The 20,114-nt window shown below is 48.9% G+C and overlaps 6 protein-coding genes and 1 non-coding gene across 9 annotated transcripts; 4 read left to right on the top strand and 3 right to left on the bottom strand.

Annotated features, from left to right (window-relative positions):
- Positions 1–82: 82 nt before the first annotated feature.
- On the top strand, positions 83–2,892 carry FVEG_05281 (hypothetical protein). The gene is made up of 3 exons (XM_018893431.1): positions 83–294; positions 348–435; positions 491–2,892. Exons 1-3 carry the CDS (start codon positions 179–181, stop codon positions 2,519–2,521), a joined length of 2,235 nt encoding a protein of 744 aa, XP_018750283.1. The 5' UTR covers positions 83–178; the 3' UTR covers positions 2,522–2,892.
- On the bottom strand, positions 1,301–5,729 carry FVEG_05280 (STE/STE7/MKK protein kinase). 2 transcript variants are annotated; one of them, XM_018893430.1, is made up of 5 exons: positions 5,681–5,729; positions 4,841–5,468; positions 4,058–4,780; positions 3,348–4,009; positions 1,301–3,293 (listed from the first exon to the last, which is right to left on the bottom strand). In XM_018893430.1, exons 2-5 carry the CDS (start codon positions 4,883–4,885, stop codon positions 3,149–3,151), a joined length of 1,575 nt encoding a protein of 524 aa, XP_018750282.1. In that variant the 5' UTR covers positions 4,886–5,468; positions 5,681–5,729; the 3' UTR covers positions 1,301–3,148. The 2 variants fall into 2 exon arrangements, with proteins under 2 accessions (XP_018750282.1, XP_018750281.1); XM_018893429.1 differs by lacking the exon at positions 5,681–5,729 and having other exon boundaries at positions 4,841–5,626.
- A 1,445-nt stretch (positions 5,730–7,174) lies between these two features.
- On the top strand, positions 7,175–9,207 carry FVEG_05279 (ATP-dependent RNA helicase DBP8). The gene has a single exon (XM_018893428.1). The coding sequence runs from the start codon at positions 7,430–7,432 to the stop codon at positions 9,047–9,049; it is 1,620 nt and encodes a 539-aa protein (XP_018750280.1). The 5' UTR covers positions 7,175–7,429; the 3' UTR covers positions 9,050–9,207.
- A 78-nt stretch (positions 9,208–9,285) lies between these two features.
- Positions 9,286–9,380, bottom strand: FVEG_15615. Its single transcript has one exon. It is a non-coding gene; the product is annotated as a tRNA-Ile (tRNA).
- A 295-nt stretch (positions 9,381–9,675) lies between these two features.
- On the bottom strand, positions 9,676–11,487 carry FVEG_15614 (hypothetical protein). The gene has a single exon (XM_018904800.1). It carries the CDS (start codon positions 11,012–11,014, stop codon positions 10,697–10,699), a length of 318 nt encoding a protein of 105 aa, XP_018750279.1. The 5' UTR covers positions 11,015–11,487; the 3' UTR covers positions 9,676–10,696.
- Positions 11,488–14,126: 2,639 nt separating this feature from the next.
- On the top strand, positions 14,127–15,928 carry FVEG_05278 (hypothetical protein). The gene has a single exon (XM_018893427.1). It carries the CDS (start codon positions 14,764–14,766, stop codon positions 15,514–15,516), a length of 753 nt encoding a protein of 250 aa, XP_018750278.1. The 5' UTR covers positions 14,127–14,763; the 3' UTR covers positions 15,517–15,928.
- A 38-nt stretch (positions 15,929–15,966) lies between these two features.
- On the top strand, positions 15,967–20,022 carry FVEG_05277 (hypothetical protein). Of its 2 annotated transcripts, none has more exons than XM_018893425.1 (2): positions 15,967–17,260; positions 17,331–20,022. In XM_018893425.1, the coding sequence occupies exon 2, from the start codon at positions 18,628–18,630 to the stop codon at positions 19,813–19,815; it is 1,188 nt and encodes a 395-aa protein (XP_018750276.1). In that variant the 5' UTR covers positions 15,967–17,260; positions 17,331–18,627; the 3' UTR covers positions 19,816–20,022. The 2 variants fall into 2 exon arrangements, with proteins under 2 accessions (XP_018750276.1, XP_018750277.1); XM_018893426.1 differs by having other exon boundaries at positions 16,328–17,148; positions 17,251–20,022.
- The last annotated feature ends 92 nt before the right edge of the window (positions 20,023–20,114 follow it).

The raw sequence follows: 20,114 nt of genomic DNA, 5'->3' as shown, positions 1-20,114 counted from the left end.
CAAGATAAGACTCACCGCCTTCTGGTTCGAGTATAAGATGAAATACTGCCGGGGAAAAAATTACAGCTCGCATAGGTGCCCCCACCAGTTGATTCAACCACCAAGCGAAAGCAAACACATCTGTCGCAAGCTTTCCCCAGGATTGATATACGTCTATATTGCAGTCAAAGTATCTGCAATGGCGGAGCAGTCTCATCACGCGGTGCGTGGTACTGCATCTTATACACGATCCATAGGAATTAGCCAGCGTGTGACGCCACTCGCGACACAATGGACTGGTGAAATGCGCACAAGGTGAACATTGAAGTCATGGTCATGCCAGCAATTGAGAGACTAATGCGATTAAGGTTCTCGGACTTTCAAGTCAATGAGATCAAGGAAGATGGGACAGTCCTGCACCTACAACAAGTCGGCCTGGCAGATGAAGAAGCACCGGTAAACAGAAACGGACTCTACAGCTTTCCTCGCGCAGCCGCTAATTTATTCTCAGGCGATTGGAGTGAAGAAAGAGTTCAACGGCGAGTCTACAGCCCAGGAAACGAAAACAGATGAGCATGCGATAGACGCCTCGAGGCAACCATCCAGCGAGACCACTACGAGACCCGAGTCGGCACCTCAGCCTGAGACGGTCAACGACGTCTCACCTGAGGATGCGACCATACTTGAGGGTCTGACTGATCAGCGGTTCTCTCAGGAGCTGATTGAAGTATATCGGTCTGGTCATGGCGCCGATTACGAGAAGAAGAAGTCTGTTACATCGGAACCCATGGACGACAGGGCAAAGCGTGGTCAAGTTCACCAAGAGATCCGGCGCATCTTTAAGTCTCGGATAGATACCAACACAACTGACGAAGGTGCTATTGTCGCAACTCTAATTCCCCCACGAAAAGCCAACAGCAAGAAGCGCGGCCACGGTGGCCGCGGTGGCCGCGGTGGTGGCCGTGAGGAAAAGCCTGCTGGTGAATACCTGCATTTTACTCTGTTCAAGGAGAACCGCGACACCATGGATGCCGTGAATCAGATTGCTCGTTTCCTCAAGGTCAAGCCCCAGGTCATTGGATACGCTGGTACCAAAGACCGCAGAGCTTCTACAGTGCAACGATGCTCGGTGCGATACATGCGGCCACGAAACCTCGCCGGTATCAATGGGAGGATCTGGGGTGTTTCTACGGGAGATTACGACTACAAAGACAAGCCAGTTTATCTCGGACAGCTTCTCGGCAACGAGTTCGTGATTGCGATCAAGAGTTGTCAAATAGTTGGCGAGTCCAGCGACCAGCCCATTGCTCAGCGAGTGAAAGTACTGAAGAAGAACGTTGATTCGGCTCTGAATCATATGAATGAACACGGCTGGATTAACTATTTTGGTCACCAGCGCTTCGGAACTCACGAAGTCGGTACACACCAGATTGGGCAACTCATCCTCGGGGACAAGTACGAGGAGGCAGTCATGTCACTGCTCCATTACGATGATAAGATTGCACAGAGGGCTGAGGCGGGTGATATTCCTGACGAACCTTCCAAGAGAGACGAGTATTTGCGAAACCAGGCCTGCATGCTCTTCCTTACAGACAAAGATGTCGACCGAGCCATCAAGCTCATGCCTCGTCGATTTTCTGCCGAGAACAGCATCTTCAGACATCTGAACCGGCAGGGCGCTCAGTCTAGACGCGATTTCATTGGCTCTCTGGTTCACATCACTCGTGGCTTGCGCTCCATGTATCTTCATGCCTATCAGTCCTATATCTGGAACCACGCCGCCAGTCGTCGCTGGGAGCTTCACGGCGAGAATGTGATTGCAGGCGATCTCATCATCGCTCCGACGGAGAGTGTGCCTCTTGTCAGTGGCCAGGACCAAGACGGTGATGACATTATCAACCCTGTCGAAGACGATGAAGATGCTCCCGTTCGCGCTCGTCCTCTTACCGCTGAAGAAGCCATCAGTGGTAATTACACCATTTTCGACATTGTGCTGCCAACACCAGGCTACGATGTCGTATATCCCGAGAACGATATCGGGGAATTCTACAAGGACTTTATGAGTCGCGACGAGAATGGTAACCTTGACCCCTACAAAATGCGCCGTATGCGCCGCGAGTTCAGTCTGCCTGGCCGATACCGCAAAATCATGAACCGATTCCTTGCTACGCCCTCCGCTGAGATCCGTGCCTACTCAGATGATGCAGAGCAAATGCACCCAACTGACTTGGACAATATCAAGGCTTCGAAGGGCCCTAGCAGGAAGCGTTCTCATGAGGACGCTGACTCCGGCTCAACAGTCAAGAAAACGAAGGTTGAAAATGGTACGCCCGCTTCTGCAGAGGTTGAGATGACATATGTCCAAGCAGAGACAGCAGACGATGGCTCTGCCCCTGAAGCGGCTCCTGCTTCTCAAGAACCTACAAAGGTTGCGGTGGTAGTTAAGTTTCAACTTGGACGCAGTGCATACGCAACTATTGCGTTACGCGAGCTCATGGGTGACCCCACTGAGGATACCGAGACCGTTGCAAGGGACACTTGAAATGCAGGTGTTGAATACCTAGGATAGTAAAGTGTAGAGGACCATTGACAGGAATTTGATATCCATGTATTTAAGTGGGGGATACAATAAAACTGAGGCGCTTGGATTCCAGATATCAAGTATATCTATCTAATGCGGAGGTCGCTATATTCTGGCAGCACTCAGCTTGATGGCTGGAGCAATTGCACTAATATTAAACATCCACTACTGCAGAGGACATAATAATACCACAAGAGGGTCTCCTGAAGCTACCTACTGCAGGCTGGAGGTCCTTTGTCCGCACGCATTCTTGAGCCTATCATTTTGTATCATGAAACAAACATCAGTGACGATGTATTTAAAGAGATATGCTCACGACGAAGCCCGCAAGCTCTGTTCACATAATCGTGGGCGTAGTGTAAATGGCTGATGAGGAATGTGGCCTTTTCTGGTTCATTCATGGTCTTTGTGAAGCGTTCATGATGCATGGGCATTTCTCCGATTTGCTTCTTCCGAGGCCTGTTTCACCAATTCTTCTGCTTCTGCGAGAACTTGTGCCGTCTTGATCTTCTTCCATTTGACATCCTGTGCTGTTTGGGCTGCTTTGACAATTTGCTGCTCCGAAGCTTGAGCTCGTTGTATATCTTTCTAAGAGTCCTTAGGTTGTTCATCCCAACCCCAGACAAAAGAAAGATATTTCACCATGTTGACACGCTTGGAGCGCATCTCAACCATCCATGGGTGCTCCATCATCTTCCAAGGACTGGCTCGTCTGTTGGGTTGTTTTTCCAAACTTAGACAATGTTAGCACACGCTCCTGAAGGAGGGGTGGGGGTAGAAGACTTACCAGCACTCGATAAAATATTTAAAGTTGTCACTCCAATACACATCCATTTCAGGTTCGTCCTTCAGTTTGGGCACGTTCTGTCTTACGATGTATGTGAGTAAATCTATAAGACCAGCCCGCGGTTGCATTTCTGTGCCGTCTGCGGGGAACGGGAAACGATGCTGCGCAACCTCGAGAAGGGTAACTCCGGTTGACCAAACATCCGAAGTAATAGTATAGGACTGGCCGGTGATACGCTCGGGTGCCATATAATAGCTGGTGCCGATAAAAGTATTGGCCTCTCCCTTAGTACCAAAATCGCCAGAGACGCCAAAATCGCAAAGTTTCACGGCACCATCTCGGCAGAGCAGGATGTTCGAAGGTTTGATGTCACGGTGAATGATGCGTCGAGTATGCAGGTACGTCAGGCCGCCCAGAACACCCTCAGCAATCTTTCCTAAGACCTTCTCTCCTGTTCTGCCCCCCAAACGCTTGACCTCCTTATAAATGCTATCAAGCGAACCGCCTTCACAAAACTCCATTGCAATTGAGATTGTGGCCGTAGCCGGGTCGACAAAGGCTCCATAGTACTTGCATATGTGGTCTGAAGCGCACTCTTTGTTGAATCCCAGCTCTCTGAGAATCTGCTTCTTGACATCGGGGTCCGGATTCGTAGTGATGACCTTGAAACATCAGTATTCAAACTTTGGTTTATGGTCGAAACAACTCACCTTGAGGGCAAAAACAGTGTTACCACCCTTGAGCTTGCATCTTGTGACAGCACCTCCAGCACCTTCACCTAGATTCCCAATCTCGACAATTCTCTTCTCCAAGCTTGCAATTCTCCAACCCTCTTCGTCAAGTTCATCAACGTCCAGAGTCCTGGCCTTCTCAAGGCTTAGTTTATCGAATGCCTCCAAACCTTGAAGACTTCCATCTCGCTCCATGGATACCCCACCCTCGCTTCTCTCGGAGTACATAGATCCCACAGCAGATACCGGATCCGGAGTACCTTGAGGTCTTGATACACCTATACCATACTGCGAAGCAAAAGACAAAGCGGAATATTGAGATCCCGCAGAAGTGGGGTTGCTTGCCCGTCCATCTAGAGGGCCGAAACTGCCAGACCTTGAGTGAGCCGCGCTACTTTCACTACCGCCACCTGCCGATGCTTGGGTCGCACATTGGGATCGTGGTAATTGTTCATGGGGTGTGACTTGACTACCCATAGGGGTAGCTAGGTGTAGTGTCGGCAAAGGGGGCCTTGAGGGTGCAGCCGCGGCTGCTCCTTGATTGCCTACAGCTTTGGCATTGGGTGACGGTGGGATAGCGAGACCAAGTCTGGGTGTACGAGCTCCACCACTTCTGGCGCCAGGAATGGCGGGTCGGAGGAGAGGCACAGGAGAAGGGCCCGAGTTATGTGTTGGCAGAGAAATGGGAGTTGGAGCAGCAGGCTGTTGCTATAATTCGTGAGCTAGACATTAAGACAAGGAAGAGCAATCATGAGAGCGTACGGGTAGTGGAGTCGAATCAGAACTTTGAGGCTGTTGGTCGGCCATATTCGCTGTTGCGCTGGTGCCACGGGTTCCAACAGTGTATACACAACAATGAGGTCTTGTTGGGGATCAGATGGAAAGTGATTTCTTTGTTCTCACAAGAAGTCTCTCCCAGGGACGATCGTGATAGTCAGATGTGAGAAGTAAGCGTCGTCGAGCGGCCAGCGTCGTCGTAAGTATGAATACGGATGAAAGGATGAAACTAATTCAACGTCGAGTGTTTTGCAATAGCAGCAATAGCGAATGTTGGGAATCGGTGAAGCCGACTGCTTAGTTGAGAGTGATCAAGGTACAAATGTCGTCGTCAAAGAACCAAGTAAGGGAGTAGGAGTAACAACAGCCCACGCAAAAGAGCGGGGAAAGTATGGTTGGCGGCGTTTAGGTGTATGGAGGTAAGTACTAGAGGTAGTAGATGGTAGGCTTCGTAAATATACTAATGTTGTTACGCCCAAGAAAACGTCGCAAAGCAGGGCCTAAGCTGACAAAAAAAAAAAGGCGTGGCAACGAACGACACGTCGTCGAGTGAATCCGAAACGGCAGGAGGAAAAGATGAGAAAGGACGTGAGATCATATGAGAGGGCGAGAACTGGAGAAAAGAGGACGTGTAAGCTGGGAATGGCGCCCACCATAGATGCATTGATTGGATCGGGTCTGGGTGGGCGGGCTTGTGACTGTGACTGCCACTGAGACTAGGAAGGGCGGGGCGCTTGGGCATCTGTGACCCCTACCTAGGCTACTAGGTAGGTAGAGCTCAGTGGAAGATGCACAGGGCCCTTAGGGGTAGTGCACAGTACATACATAGGTATTTTAATGGATCTGAGGTACGGGCGGGGAGCTCTCCATGTTGTTTGCGGCGCGGGGCCGTTGAGTGATTGATTGGGCTTCCCAGTGCTCCATCAGCATTGAGCGCTATGTAGCCAGCCTGATATTTCGCCTTAGAGGTGCGGAGTACCTATTGCCTATCAACTAAGGAACTTTAAGTAGACTTGAGAGGAGGGACGGGAAGCTGGCGGGCTTTCCAGGTATTGGTGGTTTTGAGACATGTCTCAGATTCTCGCCAAACTCATCTACTAAAGTGGTTTAGGAACTTGCTCAATACAACACGCGCTCGATTACTTCTTCTAGGCGGGCTATAACCACAACGCAGACCGAATTAAGTTAAGTCATAGGTAGGTAGGTGTATCGGGATAGGGATGGGCCAGTTACTTGACTATCTATCTATATAGATATGAGTGTGTTTACTCTGTGATACCACTGGTCTGAAGTCTGGCAGGCCAAACCAGCCCGATACAGAGGCCAAGGGTTGCCATGAGTTCAGCCAGTGGGATGAATGGTGGGATGAATCTATTGTTGGTGTGATTTGGCATTTCCTTCTTTCATCTGCAGTTTGTCATGCTGGGAGCTAAATACACCTATCGTGAAATGATGAACATCAATATTGGACATGGGCTTTCGAGAGACAATGGATCCAGGGGAATAAAGCCATAAGCCCACGATGAAGTTGTAGCTGGGTTGCACATCCATCGTCATTCTTGTCGTCACACTCTGCAGTATTTCAGGATTTTTCCCTATGGCCCCCAACCGTCGGTGTACCAACGGGAGTGCAGTTTGACTTGGTCTCATTCATATTCCGATGAGCCGAGTTAACCTCCACATTCTCGTTTCGAAATTGAGAGTCAGGCTACGGTACTTCATGGCATCAAGCCAAGGTAGTGGAGCTATTAATTCGCACCATCATGGGTCAGTTGCATCGGAAGCGCTTGTCCCATATCAACGTGGTCCAACCGCAATTCAAGGCTGGGTAGGAATGAGGAGATCCTTCAAGCACTCGGTCAGCATCTAATTCGTAAAGCTTTCGAGAACAACATGCAATATTGTTGTCGTAAGACAAGATAGACTACTTCTTAGGTGACAAGTCAAAATGCCACCCTAGGAAGCCCCTGAGCTACATATTTGGAAAAAAACACCAGGACCCCAGACGTGTTTGTGAAATGGATTGACAATCAAAACACTGCCTACTACAAACCCAATCAGATAGCGAAACATAATGACTGTCACATCACCTAGCTACGTCGCAGCTGAACACATCCCAGGCATGTCTCCCCATTCGTCAAAGGAACCCCTGTGATATTACGGGCGATCTTACAGGTTTGCAGGCGCCCGAGTGCCGGCTTCAAATGCGTTTTCTATCATTATCGGAGTTCCAAGACTAGTCATGATTAGTACATGACTAGATGATCCAAGATGAAAACAATAGAATCAGTCATCAGTTTATTCGCGATAGGTGAGCGTCGTAGGGATCGTTAGATACCTACTTTTTTGAGAGCGCCTTTTTAGTGGCATGCCCCATTACTGTAGTTAAGCGCGCGTTTAGGTGACCATCTGCGTGTGGCGCCGAAAGTGGATCAAGGGTCCCTATCCCCCCATTTTGCGACGCCTGTCACCGCCAAAATTTTCCAGTCAGATCCAACTTTGCATACCTACCTTAGTTTGGGAGGTTGTTCTTTGAAAGGATCAAATTGACTACTGCTATTATAAACCCAAATAATGGTGTCGCCTGTCGATCCCGAATGTGCGACTGCTGTGTCAGACGACGAAATCTTGTCTGGTGCCGCTTCATCCTCTGAAGAATCTGACTACCTCGACAGCGCCACATCTCGAAAACGCCGGAGGACAACAGAAGTGCCCCAGACTGAAGGTAACAAGATCGAAGACGAGGATGAGGTAGACAACGAGGTGAAAAGAGTTCTCTCTACTATCAAGGTCCCGTCTCGAATCAAGCGAGCCGTTCAAGTCGACCAGGAGGAGGCTCAAACTAAAGCCTTGAACACACCCAAGAACTCGATTCAGGCTCCTACCGACCCAAATACCACCTTTTCTTCCCTCAACGTGCGACCATGGCTGGTACAGTCACTAGCAAATATGGCTATCAAACGGCCGACGGGGATTCAAAAGGGCTGTATTCCCGAGATCTTGAAAGGCAGGGATTGTATTGGCGGCAGTCGAACAGGTTCCGGTAAAACAGTAGCATTCGCTGTGCCTATCTTGCAGAAATGGTCAGAGGATCCTACTGCCATCTTTGCTATCGTCTTAACACCAACAAGAGAACTAGCACTGCAGATTTTTGAGCAGTTCAAAGCCATCTCTTCTCCTCAGAGCCTCAAGGCGATCTTGGTGACAGGAGGCTCAGATATGCGCACACAGGCCATTGAGATCGGAAAGCGGCCGCATGTGATAATTGCAACCCCTGGTCGTCTGGCGGATCATATTCGAACTTCCGGAGAGGATACCATTTGCGGATTGAGGAGAGTTCGATACGTGGTTCTTGATGAAGCTGATCGCCTTCTCAACGCCAATGGGCCTGGCAGTATGCTTCCTGACGTGGAAGAGTGCCTCTCTGTTCTTCCCCCAGCTACCGAGAGACAGACGCTTCTGTTTACTGCTACTATTACTCCCGAAGTTCGAGCTCTCAAGGACATGCCAATCAAGCCTGGAAAGCAACCAGTATTCGTGTGTGAGGTTGACACGCAGACATTGGCTATACCTACAACGTTGAAACAGATGTACCTCAAGACACCCGTCACTCATAAGGAGCACTACCTCCACGTCTTCTTGCTCACCGAAGCAAATGTCGACAAAACTGTTATCCTATTCTGCAACCGAACCTCGACCGCCGACTACCTTCACCACCTTCTTCGAATGCTTGATCATCGAGTGACCTCTCTGCACTCTAAGCTTCCTCAAAGACAGCGAATCGACAACTTGGCTCGATTCCGCGCTTCAGCGGCACGTATCCTTGTAGCAACCGACGTTGCCGCTCGTGGTTTGGATATTCCTGAAGTCAGCCTTGTTATCAACTACGATCTCCCACGCGACCCCGATGACTACATCCATCGGGTCGGTCGTACAGCCCGCGCGGGTCGTAAAGGTGAGGCGGTCAGCTTTGTGGGTCAGCGTGACGTTGAACTGGCCCTTACAATCGAGAAGCGTGTCGGTCGTGATATGGAATCTTGGGAGGAAGAGGGCGTCAATCTCGAGACTCGTGTGGTTCGCGATGCCCTCAAGATCGTGTCTGAGAAGAAACGCGAGGCTTTATTGGAGGTAGAGGAAGGGAGGGAAGTCGGTGGCAAGCGAAAGCGCACAAAGCAAAAGTTGCGAGCGGAATAAACCATTGGGTTCTCTGGATCAAACGGATAGACAAAAGCGTATTCTTAATATTGATTCAAGAGGCTAACGATCCATCTCATGTAGACGTACATTTGCGTAACAGGCAGAGCTCCACCGACCTGCACATGCCTAAAGCCATTCCAAAAGCACAACCAGGTATCTCATGTCAACTGTTTGTATAGAATTCACGTCATGCGCAATTGACGTCTAAAAGAAGTGCAAAAAAAGTAAATTGGTGCCCCCAGCGAGGATTGAACTCGCGACCTCAGCATACCTCCATGAAATCTTGGACATATAAGAGCTGCGTGATAAACCACTACACCATGGGGGCTCACGGCCGACGGTGGGAATTTACAGTATATAAGGCTCTCGCCTATTTCACCGAGAAGTAAGCGCCAACTCCCTACTTCCTACTATACTATTTTATAGTCTTAAGATCTTTTAATATTTTTATTATAAGTAGTAATTAAAATTAACTAAGTTTAGTTATATATCTTATTTGACTATTTTAATAATATATAATATAAGTTATACTTAAGTTTATATAATCTTTTATTTAATACTATTACTTTACTTCAGTCTTAAGCACATGTCTTAGATACAGAATCATGTCTAATAATAATGTGGGCGCCAGTTTATCATTAATGCTTTATAAATCTATATAGAGTTATATACTTAATGTTGTTATGCTGTGGTTCACCAACCTAATTGCCGACACAATCCGTAAGCTTCTGTTGTCGATCATCCGCGCCCGTTGCGATAACTAGAAACTACTAGGTAGGTATGTTGAGCTTGTGATGATTCTCGGCAACTTCGAGCAGAACCGGCTACTTCTCCAAATCAGGCCTATGTATCTCTGTCGTAAGTGCCATCATCGCGAGATACCAGTGTATAGTAGGCACTGCTGGAAATGGCAATGTGCGCCGAAGTCGTACTAGTTTGCTGATAATTGCCCGACATTGCCGTTTTATCCTCAACCGCGAACGTGTCTCCGGGATTTACTCACAAGCTTTGCATATCAGGTCGGACTCGCTGAATAAGCTTACAGAAATGCCAATTGACATGGAACTATGGAGTACTCTCCCGCGTCATTGTTATCGATCCGATCTTCAATGCAGTGTTAACTACCTAGAGTGGTCTTGATCGGGAAATTTCGTCGATCAATGTGTATTCTGGAGTGACGTAGGTTAGGACAACCTGAGCCAATGCCGGATGGCAAAGTCCTCGAAGTCCTCGAATTGCCTTCTCGATTGCTTTGCTGTCAAGCGAATTATGTGATCGATGTGTTGTTAGTCTCTACCGGGTAAGAGATGCGACAGCGCCAGATCGCGTGGTACCTATTACTATTACACTTGTCGTTGACGACGTAACTTGTGGCGTTGTTCCTGAGGTTGACGATCAATCTTGGCGTGTAAATGACATGCTCAACTACCTACATCCCCAAACGTTCACGTCATCGACTTCGACGTCAACACTGGACCCGATTTCGGAATCATCGACATACTTTAATAATATCGTCTGAGGAATAAATTCATGAGACCTCACAAATCAATACATATGATAATTGACATTGTCAAGCAAATCGGAATTTACGGGTTTGTCTAGAACTGCGATAGTGGATGATGGATCCGTCGGAGCTAGGATGTATCAATGTAAACACCAGCGCCGGGGTTTTGCTGCTCTTGATAAAGAACGAGAACTAGATATCATGCCAGCCGCGTTCCTAGTCTGGTTCCCCACGTTCTCGGTAGATCGGTCCCTACGAAATCCGTGAGCTGCGAAAGATTGTCGTGAGCGTCCCCCCCGCTGATCTGATCGGATTGATACGTAGGTGCTTGTCTGGGTGTGCATGTGGGCTCGGCATGTTTCGTGCACCCGAAAGCGAAAATTGTCCGCCAGAAAGTCAGTCACAAGGACAAAAAAGTAACCAACCTTACTTCGCGGCAGATACCCTTGCACAACCATATTTTCAAGATAATTTGAATTGAGTAGTTTGTTCACAATCTTAGATCCACCAAGAGAGAGCAAGTAAACGGATGCCCGTAGCTTGTAGAAGCTTCTCACTCAGCAATGATATTATCAATACTCAGATTAGGAATCAGGTTCGCAGGGTTTTCAGCGATGATAGGCACACACCCATGATCAACCTCGGCCGAGAAGAGGAGATGGTGGTGGAATTGACTGACAAAGCAGATTAGGGACCATCCGCTTAATGAGCCAAATTCGGCATGGGCCTGGAAAGCTTCCACGCTAACGCATATGTCCCTGACCGAAAGCCTGAGCCTCAGACGGGCGCTGGCTGGCGGGCTTCTTTGAGCCTGAGATCGTGACTCTCACCAATCTCCGCTCTTCGAAGTTGTGATGCTGACTGTGTTGTGGACAACCTTAACCAGACCAGCGGTCAATTGTCCGCACACGACCGATGAGTCCTCGCCAATGACGGTCCTCTGCGTGAAGCACAATCTGCGCCTTGTGTTTTATTTAATTTACAGCCACTGTTGCGATGTGTCACATCGGCATGGCAATACGCGGACTTTAGTCGGTGTTAAACCCTTTTGAGAATGAGTTACGATGTACCTGTTCTGAGGCTTGATGAGTCAAATGATATCAAATCATCCAAACCAGGATCCACGCAGAAGAAAATGCTTCGAACATCGGCTGAAGCCGAGTTGATGGACGTATTGCGATCATTTCCCAACCTGCATCACATCCATAGCTGGAACTTCCAGTGGAAACATGAATCGAAGAAATCTGCATCCAATGAACATCCCAAGGAGTTGTCCGACACCAACAGAGACCCATTCTTTAAATCCGCGATTTGAGTACCGCCGAGCTGGCTGATGTTGATTAGCGAGGCACCGTACAGCGTGCGACCCATCGTGGAGCCTCCTTCGGCGATGGAAGCGAAAAAGAGCGAAAAATATTTCCAGAAAAGCGGAGTTTGGAAAATCTGTGACTCTTGTCAATCCCGTCGTTAGACCGCCCAACGGACAGTCACGGACGATTAGTGGTCGGCGACCTCGGGATTCAGGATAGACCGGCCTAGTCCGGCAATAACATGGCTTCTTCTAAGTCGGCATCATCTTGGACCGATTAAGAGGCCGTCTTAAGGCTAGCCGTATAGCCGAGTTAAGAGTGTTACAACAAGAAAGAGGGAATTAAAGCTGATACCGGACTCCCTTTACGGATATTCGGATTAGATGTAATAAACTTGCTGACTTCGCCTGAGTATACGCACAACAAGGATAAGAGCTACTGTCAACCTTCTATGGAATACCTATGATGTGTTTGGCGGAGAAATAACTGCGAGAAAAGAGTTGCCTAAGTTTTGAAAATATGAAATCATAGTACACAAACATCCTAGGCATCCTGGATGCTAGCTACTAATACAACAGGCTGGTGCTGACTTAAGATGTCCAAACGAAAAAAGCGAGAACAGATCTACAGTTGCCTGGCAGCCTGGTAAAAACTTAATTAACTGGCCATGAGGCACAGGTAGTATTGGGATTTGGATTACTTCTTGCTCGTTATCATTGAACATAACATAACGGTGGTGATTGGCAGGTCTGCTGGCTATCATTGGCTCGTATACCGTAATTCGGTCTTTAACAACAAAGCCGACATCCATGCATGGATTAGATGGCGGCCGACTGAGCTCAGCCCTACGATTGATTACAGCAATACGTGGACAAGGACGTATGTTCCCCGCGGACTGGGCCAGGCCCGGGCACAGTGAGCATCGTGCGTTGTTACTGGACGATGCCCTCCCATTATGCCCTCTCGCTTTCGCTTACCAGTATGCTCGCTGTTTGGAACAGCTACCCCTTTCGCGGTATGCCCTATGATCCCTTGGCTGCTGACGACAAGCACACGAGGCGGAGTTATGCCCCAGGGTACATAGACGATGGGGAGCGGAATACGCAATCTGGACTGATCAATCAGCCACTACGTGAAACTCGCCAACATCGACGTGGAGCATATTCAAACAGTCGTTACGAATTTGGTTTTGGCGAGTCGTCGGTTAAAAAGCATCAAATTGAACTGGCTCAGCGGGCATTCACTATAGGGGGACTGGAAAGCATGTAGCCCGGTCATCCTACCTATCATCGTGACGGGAACTCAACTTTAGGTAGGCACGGGATGCAAAACGTTGTCTTGGATTTGGTCTTGATGGATGCATGGAGATAATACAAATTCACGTCCATCAGTATGTTGTTGCTGAGCCAGCATGCAGCGTTTGTAAATCAGCGTCACACCTGGATCTCTGCCTATCCCATCTAGGAAATCGACTCTGCAGCAAGAGTCATCGCCGTATCGGAGTCATACATGATCGCGACACCGATAGGGCGCAAGGAACGAATAAGGTTCGCTCAATGCTGAGAAATGCATCTGCCTTAGGTAAGGTTCCTGAAGAGCAGGCTTGTAAATCCATCCTCGGATTTGTCGTGGTTCTAGCGGAGCTAGACGGACATGGTCAGATTAACGACTGTGGTAGGCTGAAGAGTCAACGCTACTGGCACCGGGTTTCTAATCAAAGGCGCATTTGTAGGCTGCTTACGGACCTCGAAAGCCAGCCTGTGATTATGAATCGCCCACGACAGCCCTGTGTGAAATTGCGACTCGATGCGTGTGCTGGCAGTGCTTACCTTACAGTTGAGCATGTTTCGATCTGAGTTATGGTGAAAGCAATGGGTTTGTTGCGCCATTGAGGAGAGGATTACCGTTGCTACCGCGTAATGCTGCTAGTAGGACTGACTCGACTGAGATTGGTACTGGAAGCCGGTATTGATAGCCGGAAGATGCAGTCGCTGTGATAACTCTAACAAAGGACTGAGGGACACGGCTTGGAAGAATCCAGGGCAGTGAACCTCCGCCTGCCCAGTTCGGGTACACATAATACAGCAGGTACCTGCGCCGGGGCCGTCAAGTAGCGGCCTGACTGAGGTACCCAAGCCCGAGGATTGACATGGACTTCCGTAACGTCCGCCCGCTACATCGGGGCCGCGGACGGGGATGTTTCGCTGCCGGAGAGAAGAGACGTGTCGGTCAGTCATCCATGTCATCCATGTCATCCAGCAAAAGACAGAAAGGTACAGGGGCCATGTGCAAATCGATGTGCTGTAGGAGCCTTTTGGGTGGATCTTTCTAAGCTTCGCGGCTTCGCGGTGTCCAAGAGTCATCCGTCCACACACACCCATATCCATGTCAATCATCACTAAGCCACACACCCTTCGAACCTTGGCCCTTGCTTCGCAATGGGGACTGTGGACATTTCTCGCACTCCTCGGGTCCGCGTGCGCAAAGTCCGCTTAGCGGCGTGTCGGGCATAACTCATAATCCCATGCCACACCCGTGAGACAACATGAAAAGTCCGTAAAGGATCACTGGAGTTAAAAGATTCGGATCCCCCCCGTTCCAAGATCCATCTCTCTCACAACATCAATCAGATAAACACAACATCACCACAACAACTACTAATCAGCCTCAAAAGCTTCTATCAAGGTCGACTATCCCCACATTCGTCTCAGACAAACCCACGGACTCGACTAGCACCTTATCACCTAATCCCACAAGTCATTGTCACCACAGCCGACATCCCTGCCGCTAACTTCAAGCCTGCCGCAATCGGGATCGCTGCCTTGACTCACAACATCAAACCGCCATTATATACATAGGACAAAGACCCCTACCTTTTCTGGGTCCTCTTTTTCAACATGTCGACTACAACAACAACAACCACTTCTATTCATAGGCCAACTGCCTCCAAGACTTCTTCTCTCCGACAGTCCACGCTCAAGAAGAACATGTCTATCACACAAACTTACTACCTCGCCCACAAGGCCCGAGCCAAGCTCTCGCGTGAGGCTGCTCAGCCCGATCATGATCTCCGACTGCTTGTCGGCCACGCCAACCTCCTCGATTCTCTGATGCTCGAGCTAGCCGACGCTGAGCGAGAACAAGAACGATGGTTTAACCAATCTGTACGAGGAGCAACCAATGCCCAGCAAGAACGAAGGGTGCAGTGGGCCGACAACGTTGTCGAAGAAGAGGATGAGGATGACTACGACTCAGACTCCTCGGATTCCGACGACTACGATTCAGAGGATGACGATATTGAGATGGCCAATACTTCTCTTCCCGTCAAGCCCATGAGCCCACGAATCACACATGTCGAGCTCGACGAAGACATGGAGGAGGATGATCTTGAGGAGGACTATGCTCAGCTAGAGCTTGTTCGGACACCATCTCACTCCAACTCACCCCCCGAGCTTGTCGACCACGACTCAGATTCATCTGATGATGACTCAATGCCCCCATCGCCACCTCAGTCCATCCTCACCTTCGATGAGAAGGATGTCAAGGAGCAGTCGCAACAAGAACAAGAATCCAATTCACTCTACGATGAGGAGTACTACCTGCCACCTCGAAACCCTGCGAGGCTTGTGTCGGCCATCTCGGTCTACTGAGCGGGAACTCATTTGATGATTGATTTGTGATTTTAGCGACTTGTTTCATGTACAAAGCGATGTCGGCATTGCATGGCGTTTACTATACAAAGGGATACCACACGGATTTGGATACAACAAAAAGCATTTTTGCATTTTCTTTTAGTTACAAAGCATATGACTTGACGGATCTCATTGTGTTATTACATACAAGGATTACACCACTCTACGAAGGACAAAGAAGGACTGTACCAGGCAGATGGGAATTGGATATTATCATGATTGGCTCCGCTCCCACACGGTTGAGTGGCAGCCTTCGATAGGCTTCGCCCCAATGGTAGATAGTCAGAAGAGGCTTTCGATAGCCCCAAAAATAAATAAGAGAAACATTGAAAACTCTCATCATTCTTGAATCTCCTATGTTAAGTGCGAGCGCTATGCTATGCTATGCCTCGGTCAGCAGCCGGCTATCATGAATGGTAACCGGCATTGACGCCATGCTCGCCGGTCGATATCCTTATCAGCGGTAAAAATTTCGTGATAACTGAGAGTATCGGGATCGGTCGCAAGCCCAAGTCCGATCGGGGTCTCTTTGGACCAACAGGCGGTGCCCGTGAGATCCGTCAAGGGCGTGCGGAATCTTGGCAGTACTACACCGACTCCTCCAATGCACGCCCCTTTTGCTCTAGAGAATTTTCCCCTTCGATTGCGGTGAATGATTCATCAGCCAAGCCCGCCCATCATGAAAGACCTTGACGTCCCAACCATCAGGGTCTGTGATACCCAATCACGATACATAAACTGTACACATTGGGGCGTCTGTAACGGTCGGGTTTTGTCAGCGGAGACATTCAATTCTCCATTGTTGCTATGTCAGCGACACAGTACCTACGTAACAGTCGAAGCAAAGCTCGTTTGACATCAATCATGGCAATGACTATCAGCGGACATTACCAAACCCCGATGTCCTGTGACGACAACAAAAAGAAAAGAAGAGGCACAGGCAAAAATTACAGATGGACAAAACCGCCCAGGCCGCATATGTAGCCCGCCCGCTATTTCGATCCCTTGACTGAACAAGAAGAAGCACTTACGAACACAGGCTTGGCGAAACTATCAAAGCATCCCTGAGAAGTCATTCAATGCCCAATATTACAATCTTTTTATGCTTGGATCTCCCACTAACAGTAGTTTTTAATCATCCCCCACCAGCCATCGCCGCATCGAGCCTCAAATGGGTCCGACTGGATCCAGCGTTCCACAGGTGGTGGTTTTCTTCAGACTTTTTCCAAAGATTTTACGAAACGTCAACATAGACAACTCAATCGTGAACAAGGATAGAACCATGCACAAAATTTGCGTCCGCGGGTCGTCTCCGCTTTGGAGTCGAAATCTTTAAAAACCTTACATACGTACAGCCGGGTCAGGGCTCCATTACTTACCTTGGGCAGAGACAAGCCCAATAACTTATGAGTTATCCTGTCCGATGGATCACGATGAGTCGGACCTGGGAAAGAAGGGATGCGAGTTTTCTTTCTTATTCCTCAAATTCATGAACACGTCTCCCGGCCACTCGATCTCGCTACCCACTAATATCGTCTTGTTGCCTTCTTGGCTTTCTTAGCCGAGAGGCTCGCGGCCCCATAATCTCAGGTACATACCATACACCATGCAAGGGCCCAGGGCGTGTCTTGCTGAAGCAAGCTGAGCTGACCGCTTCTGGGCCTCTCGACGACGGCTGACCTGGCAGGACAGCACTGGACAGGTACTATGCACCTTTATCGACTTGGGTTGCGAATGAATGAGCCCAGCTAACCCCTTACTGGGCTGGACAGAGGCGGTAAAGGAGAATTGACTGCTTCATGCTTAAGCGAAGTGTTTGGACTGTTTGCCATGGCATTGTGTATGATTATGCACGGTCTTCTTCACAATAGCCACGTAGCTGAGAAGAAGGGGAACCTTGAGCCTTCGTGTCCGGAAGCATTGTCCGTTGAGCTAAAAGTCGATCTCTAGAAGGAGTTTGGGGGGACGGGGTTCGATGGAAGATCACAGATCATGAGATCGATAAGACAAGAGAGGCCCTGTTCACTGCTTATCGCTCGTTATGTATACGCGTATGCTACAATACTCAGCATTAGAATGCAAGAATCGTAGGAGACCATGGTGAACTCGTCACATACACAAAGTTTATCAACATATAGATTCTTCATGCAATATGATGCGTTTGGGCCTGTATTGCGCGTTCTCTGTACTCTGTAAGTCTTTGCGCAAGCCAGACTGCCCCACCTATCGATAAAATTAACACAAGGTCCGATACTTGGAGCCACGGCGTCGTATCAGCCGGCGCTGGTCGGTCACAGGACCTGAATATGGTTCACATCTTTCCGTTTTCCTCTCCGAGCAATCCCGGCCGGAAATCGGACATCAGGACCGCGTTTTATTGGCCATGGGGGTCTGTACGACTCCGGGGAAGTGGCCTGTGACCGAGATAGACTTGATCTCAAGCCGAAACACCTAGGTAGGTAATAGACCTTCTGTTATCGGGACTGCGGGAGCAAGCTAGGCGGGTTTGATAAGCGTTACTAGTTGATGTCGAGTCTATGTAACATAGGGGTCTGCTGATCAACAGCACTCTACTTGATTGTTATCTATAGCCAGTCTTGAGGGTGAGCTGCTGATCTCCTGGGAGGCCAGCCAGTCAACGGGCTAGCATTCACGATATGTTTTGGACTAGAGCATCGTCTAAGCACCATCACTTGGCTATTAATTCCATTGTTGGTCTCAGACTTCTCGTGAATATTGCTGCTGACAGCATAAGTTGCTCACGACTAATGCTGACCGTTGTGACGATACACCCACGATATTGTTCAAGAGCGATTAGTTTGATCTATTCCCTGAACCTCGGGAATAAGGACAAGCAGTAAACTCCTCCGCATTTAAACTTCGGACTTGGAGAATTTGTATGTCGATCTTGTTCTCGTGGATTGCCAAAGTCCGAAGTCCGCGAGCGAGCCAAATGCACGGACCAAGCGCTCTCAGTACGTCATTCTGTAGCTTTTCGCAAATCAGATCAGTTGCCGCCTTTCCAGTGTAAACATGTCGACGTCTTGATAAAACCGCACACTTGCTATCATGCGACTTCCCCCGAGGCGAGCCCTCGCTCACGATCTTTCTTCGGGCCTCAAATGCCGTACGTACCGGCTGCAACGGCGCCAATACGCGACTTCGCTTTCTCCTCCCCCACCGCCTCTTTCCGGATACACATCGTTGACTTCACGAAGACTCATATCCGTCACCGGCCCAGACTCAGCAAAGTTTCTACAGGGAATTGTGACTGCCAACGTGACCACGAAAGACGGAAACCTGAGGAGTGATGGGTTCTATGCCGCTTTTTTGACCGCGACTGGCAGGGTACTTTACGATGTGTTTATCTACCCCAATCACAATACTTTGGGAGCATCGGCCGAGGAGCCAGGGTATCTGATTGAAGTTGATGCAGACCAAGCATCAACGCTCGCGAAACATATTAAGCGTTACAAGCTTAGAGCGAAGCTAGCTGTTCGCTTATTGGAAAATGATGAGGCAACAGTTTGGCATGCATGGGACGACTCAAATTCTGCGAACTCGAGCTCAATCGTCAAGTCGGCCAACTTTGCTCTCCAGGATCCAAGAGTCCCCGGTCTGGGGTATCGGCTACTGCAACTGGATCAGCACCCTCCCCAGATCGATCTCGAACCAAGCACCCAGGAAGCTTATACAATAAGGAGATACCTAAATGGCATCCCTGAAGGTCAAGATGAGATATCTCGAGAGCACGCTCTTCCTCAGGAAACGAACATCGATATTATGAAAGGAATCGATTTCCACAAAGGCTGCTATGTTGGTCAGGAACTTACCATCCGCACTAGACATCGTGGTGTAGTTCGCAAACGAATTCTGCCCTGTGTAATCTACGAAAAAGAGCATGCACCGCCAACAACACTTCAGTATCACGCAGACGACATAACGTCTTCTCTCGAGAGTGTGACAGCAGACATGATACCACGAGACACAAGCATCGGACGATTTGAGAAAAGAGGTCGAAGCGCCGGCAAGTGGCTTAAGGGTGTGGGAAACATTGGGCTCGGGCTGTGCCGCCTGGAGATCATGACCAATGTGACACTGCCGGGAGATGCGGCGTCGGGGGCTTTCAACCCCGAGGACGAGTTTGTCCTAGATTGGGGCGAGGAGGAAAGCCGCAATAGAGTAAAGGTCAAGGCTTTCGTGCCGGAGTGGTTGCGAGAAGGCCTCGATGCTGAGAATCAGAGAAATGAAAAGTAGAGCAGTAAGATTGAAGTTGTGCTGTAAAACACTGTATAGATACAAAACTTGTATGTCTTGAATAGGGACATATCTAAATATTCATTAAGCTTCTTTCTCGGTCATCGCCAAACTGTACTTTGTTATTGACGCAGGACCTTTTGTCAGTGATTACACCGTACCATGAAAAGACGGACCATGACAGTATCAAATTATTCTAGTTGTACGGCGGAATAATCAGATTATGCGATCCTCCTGACTAGAATTCCTGGACAAAGCAACAGCCGAACAATCCATTAGAATGTATTCTATAATATATT

The sequence above is a fragment of the Fusarium verticillioides genome, chromosome 3, assembly GCF_000149555.1.
Source record: "Fusarium verticillioides 7600 chromosome 3, whole genome shotgun sequence".
NCBI lineage: Eukaryota > Fungi > Ascomycota > Sordariomycetes > Hypocreales > Nectriaceae > Fusarium > Fusarium verticillioides.
The sequence above is the reverse complement of the archived record's forward strand: the minus strand, read 5'-3'. Positions and strand labels throughout refer to the sequence as shown.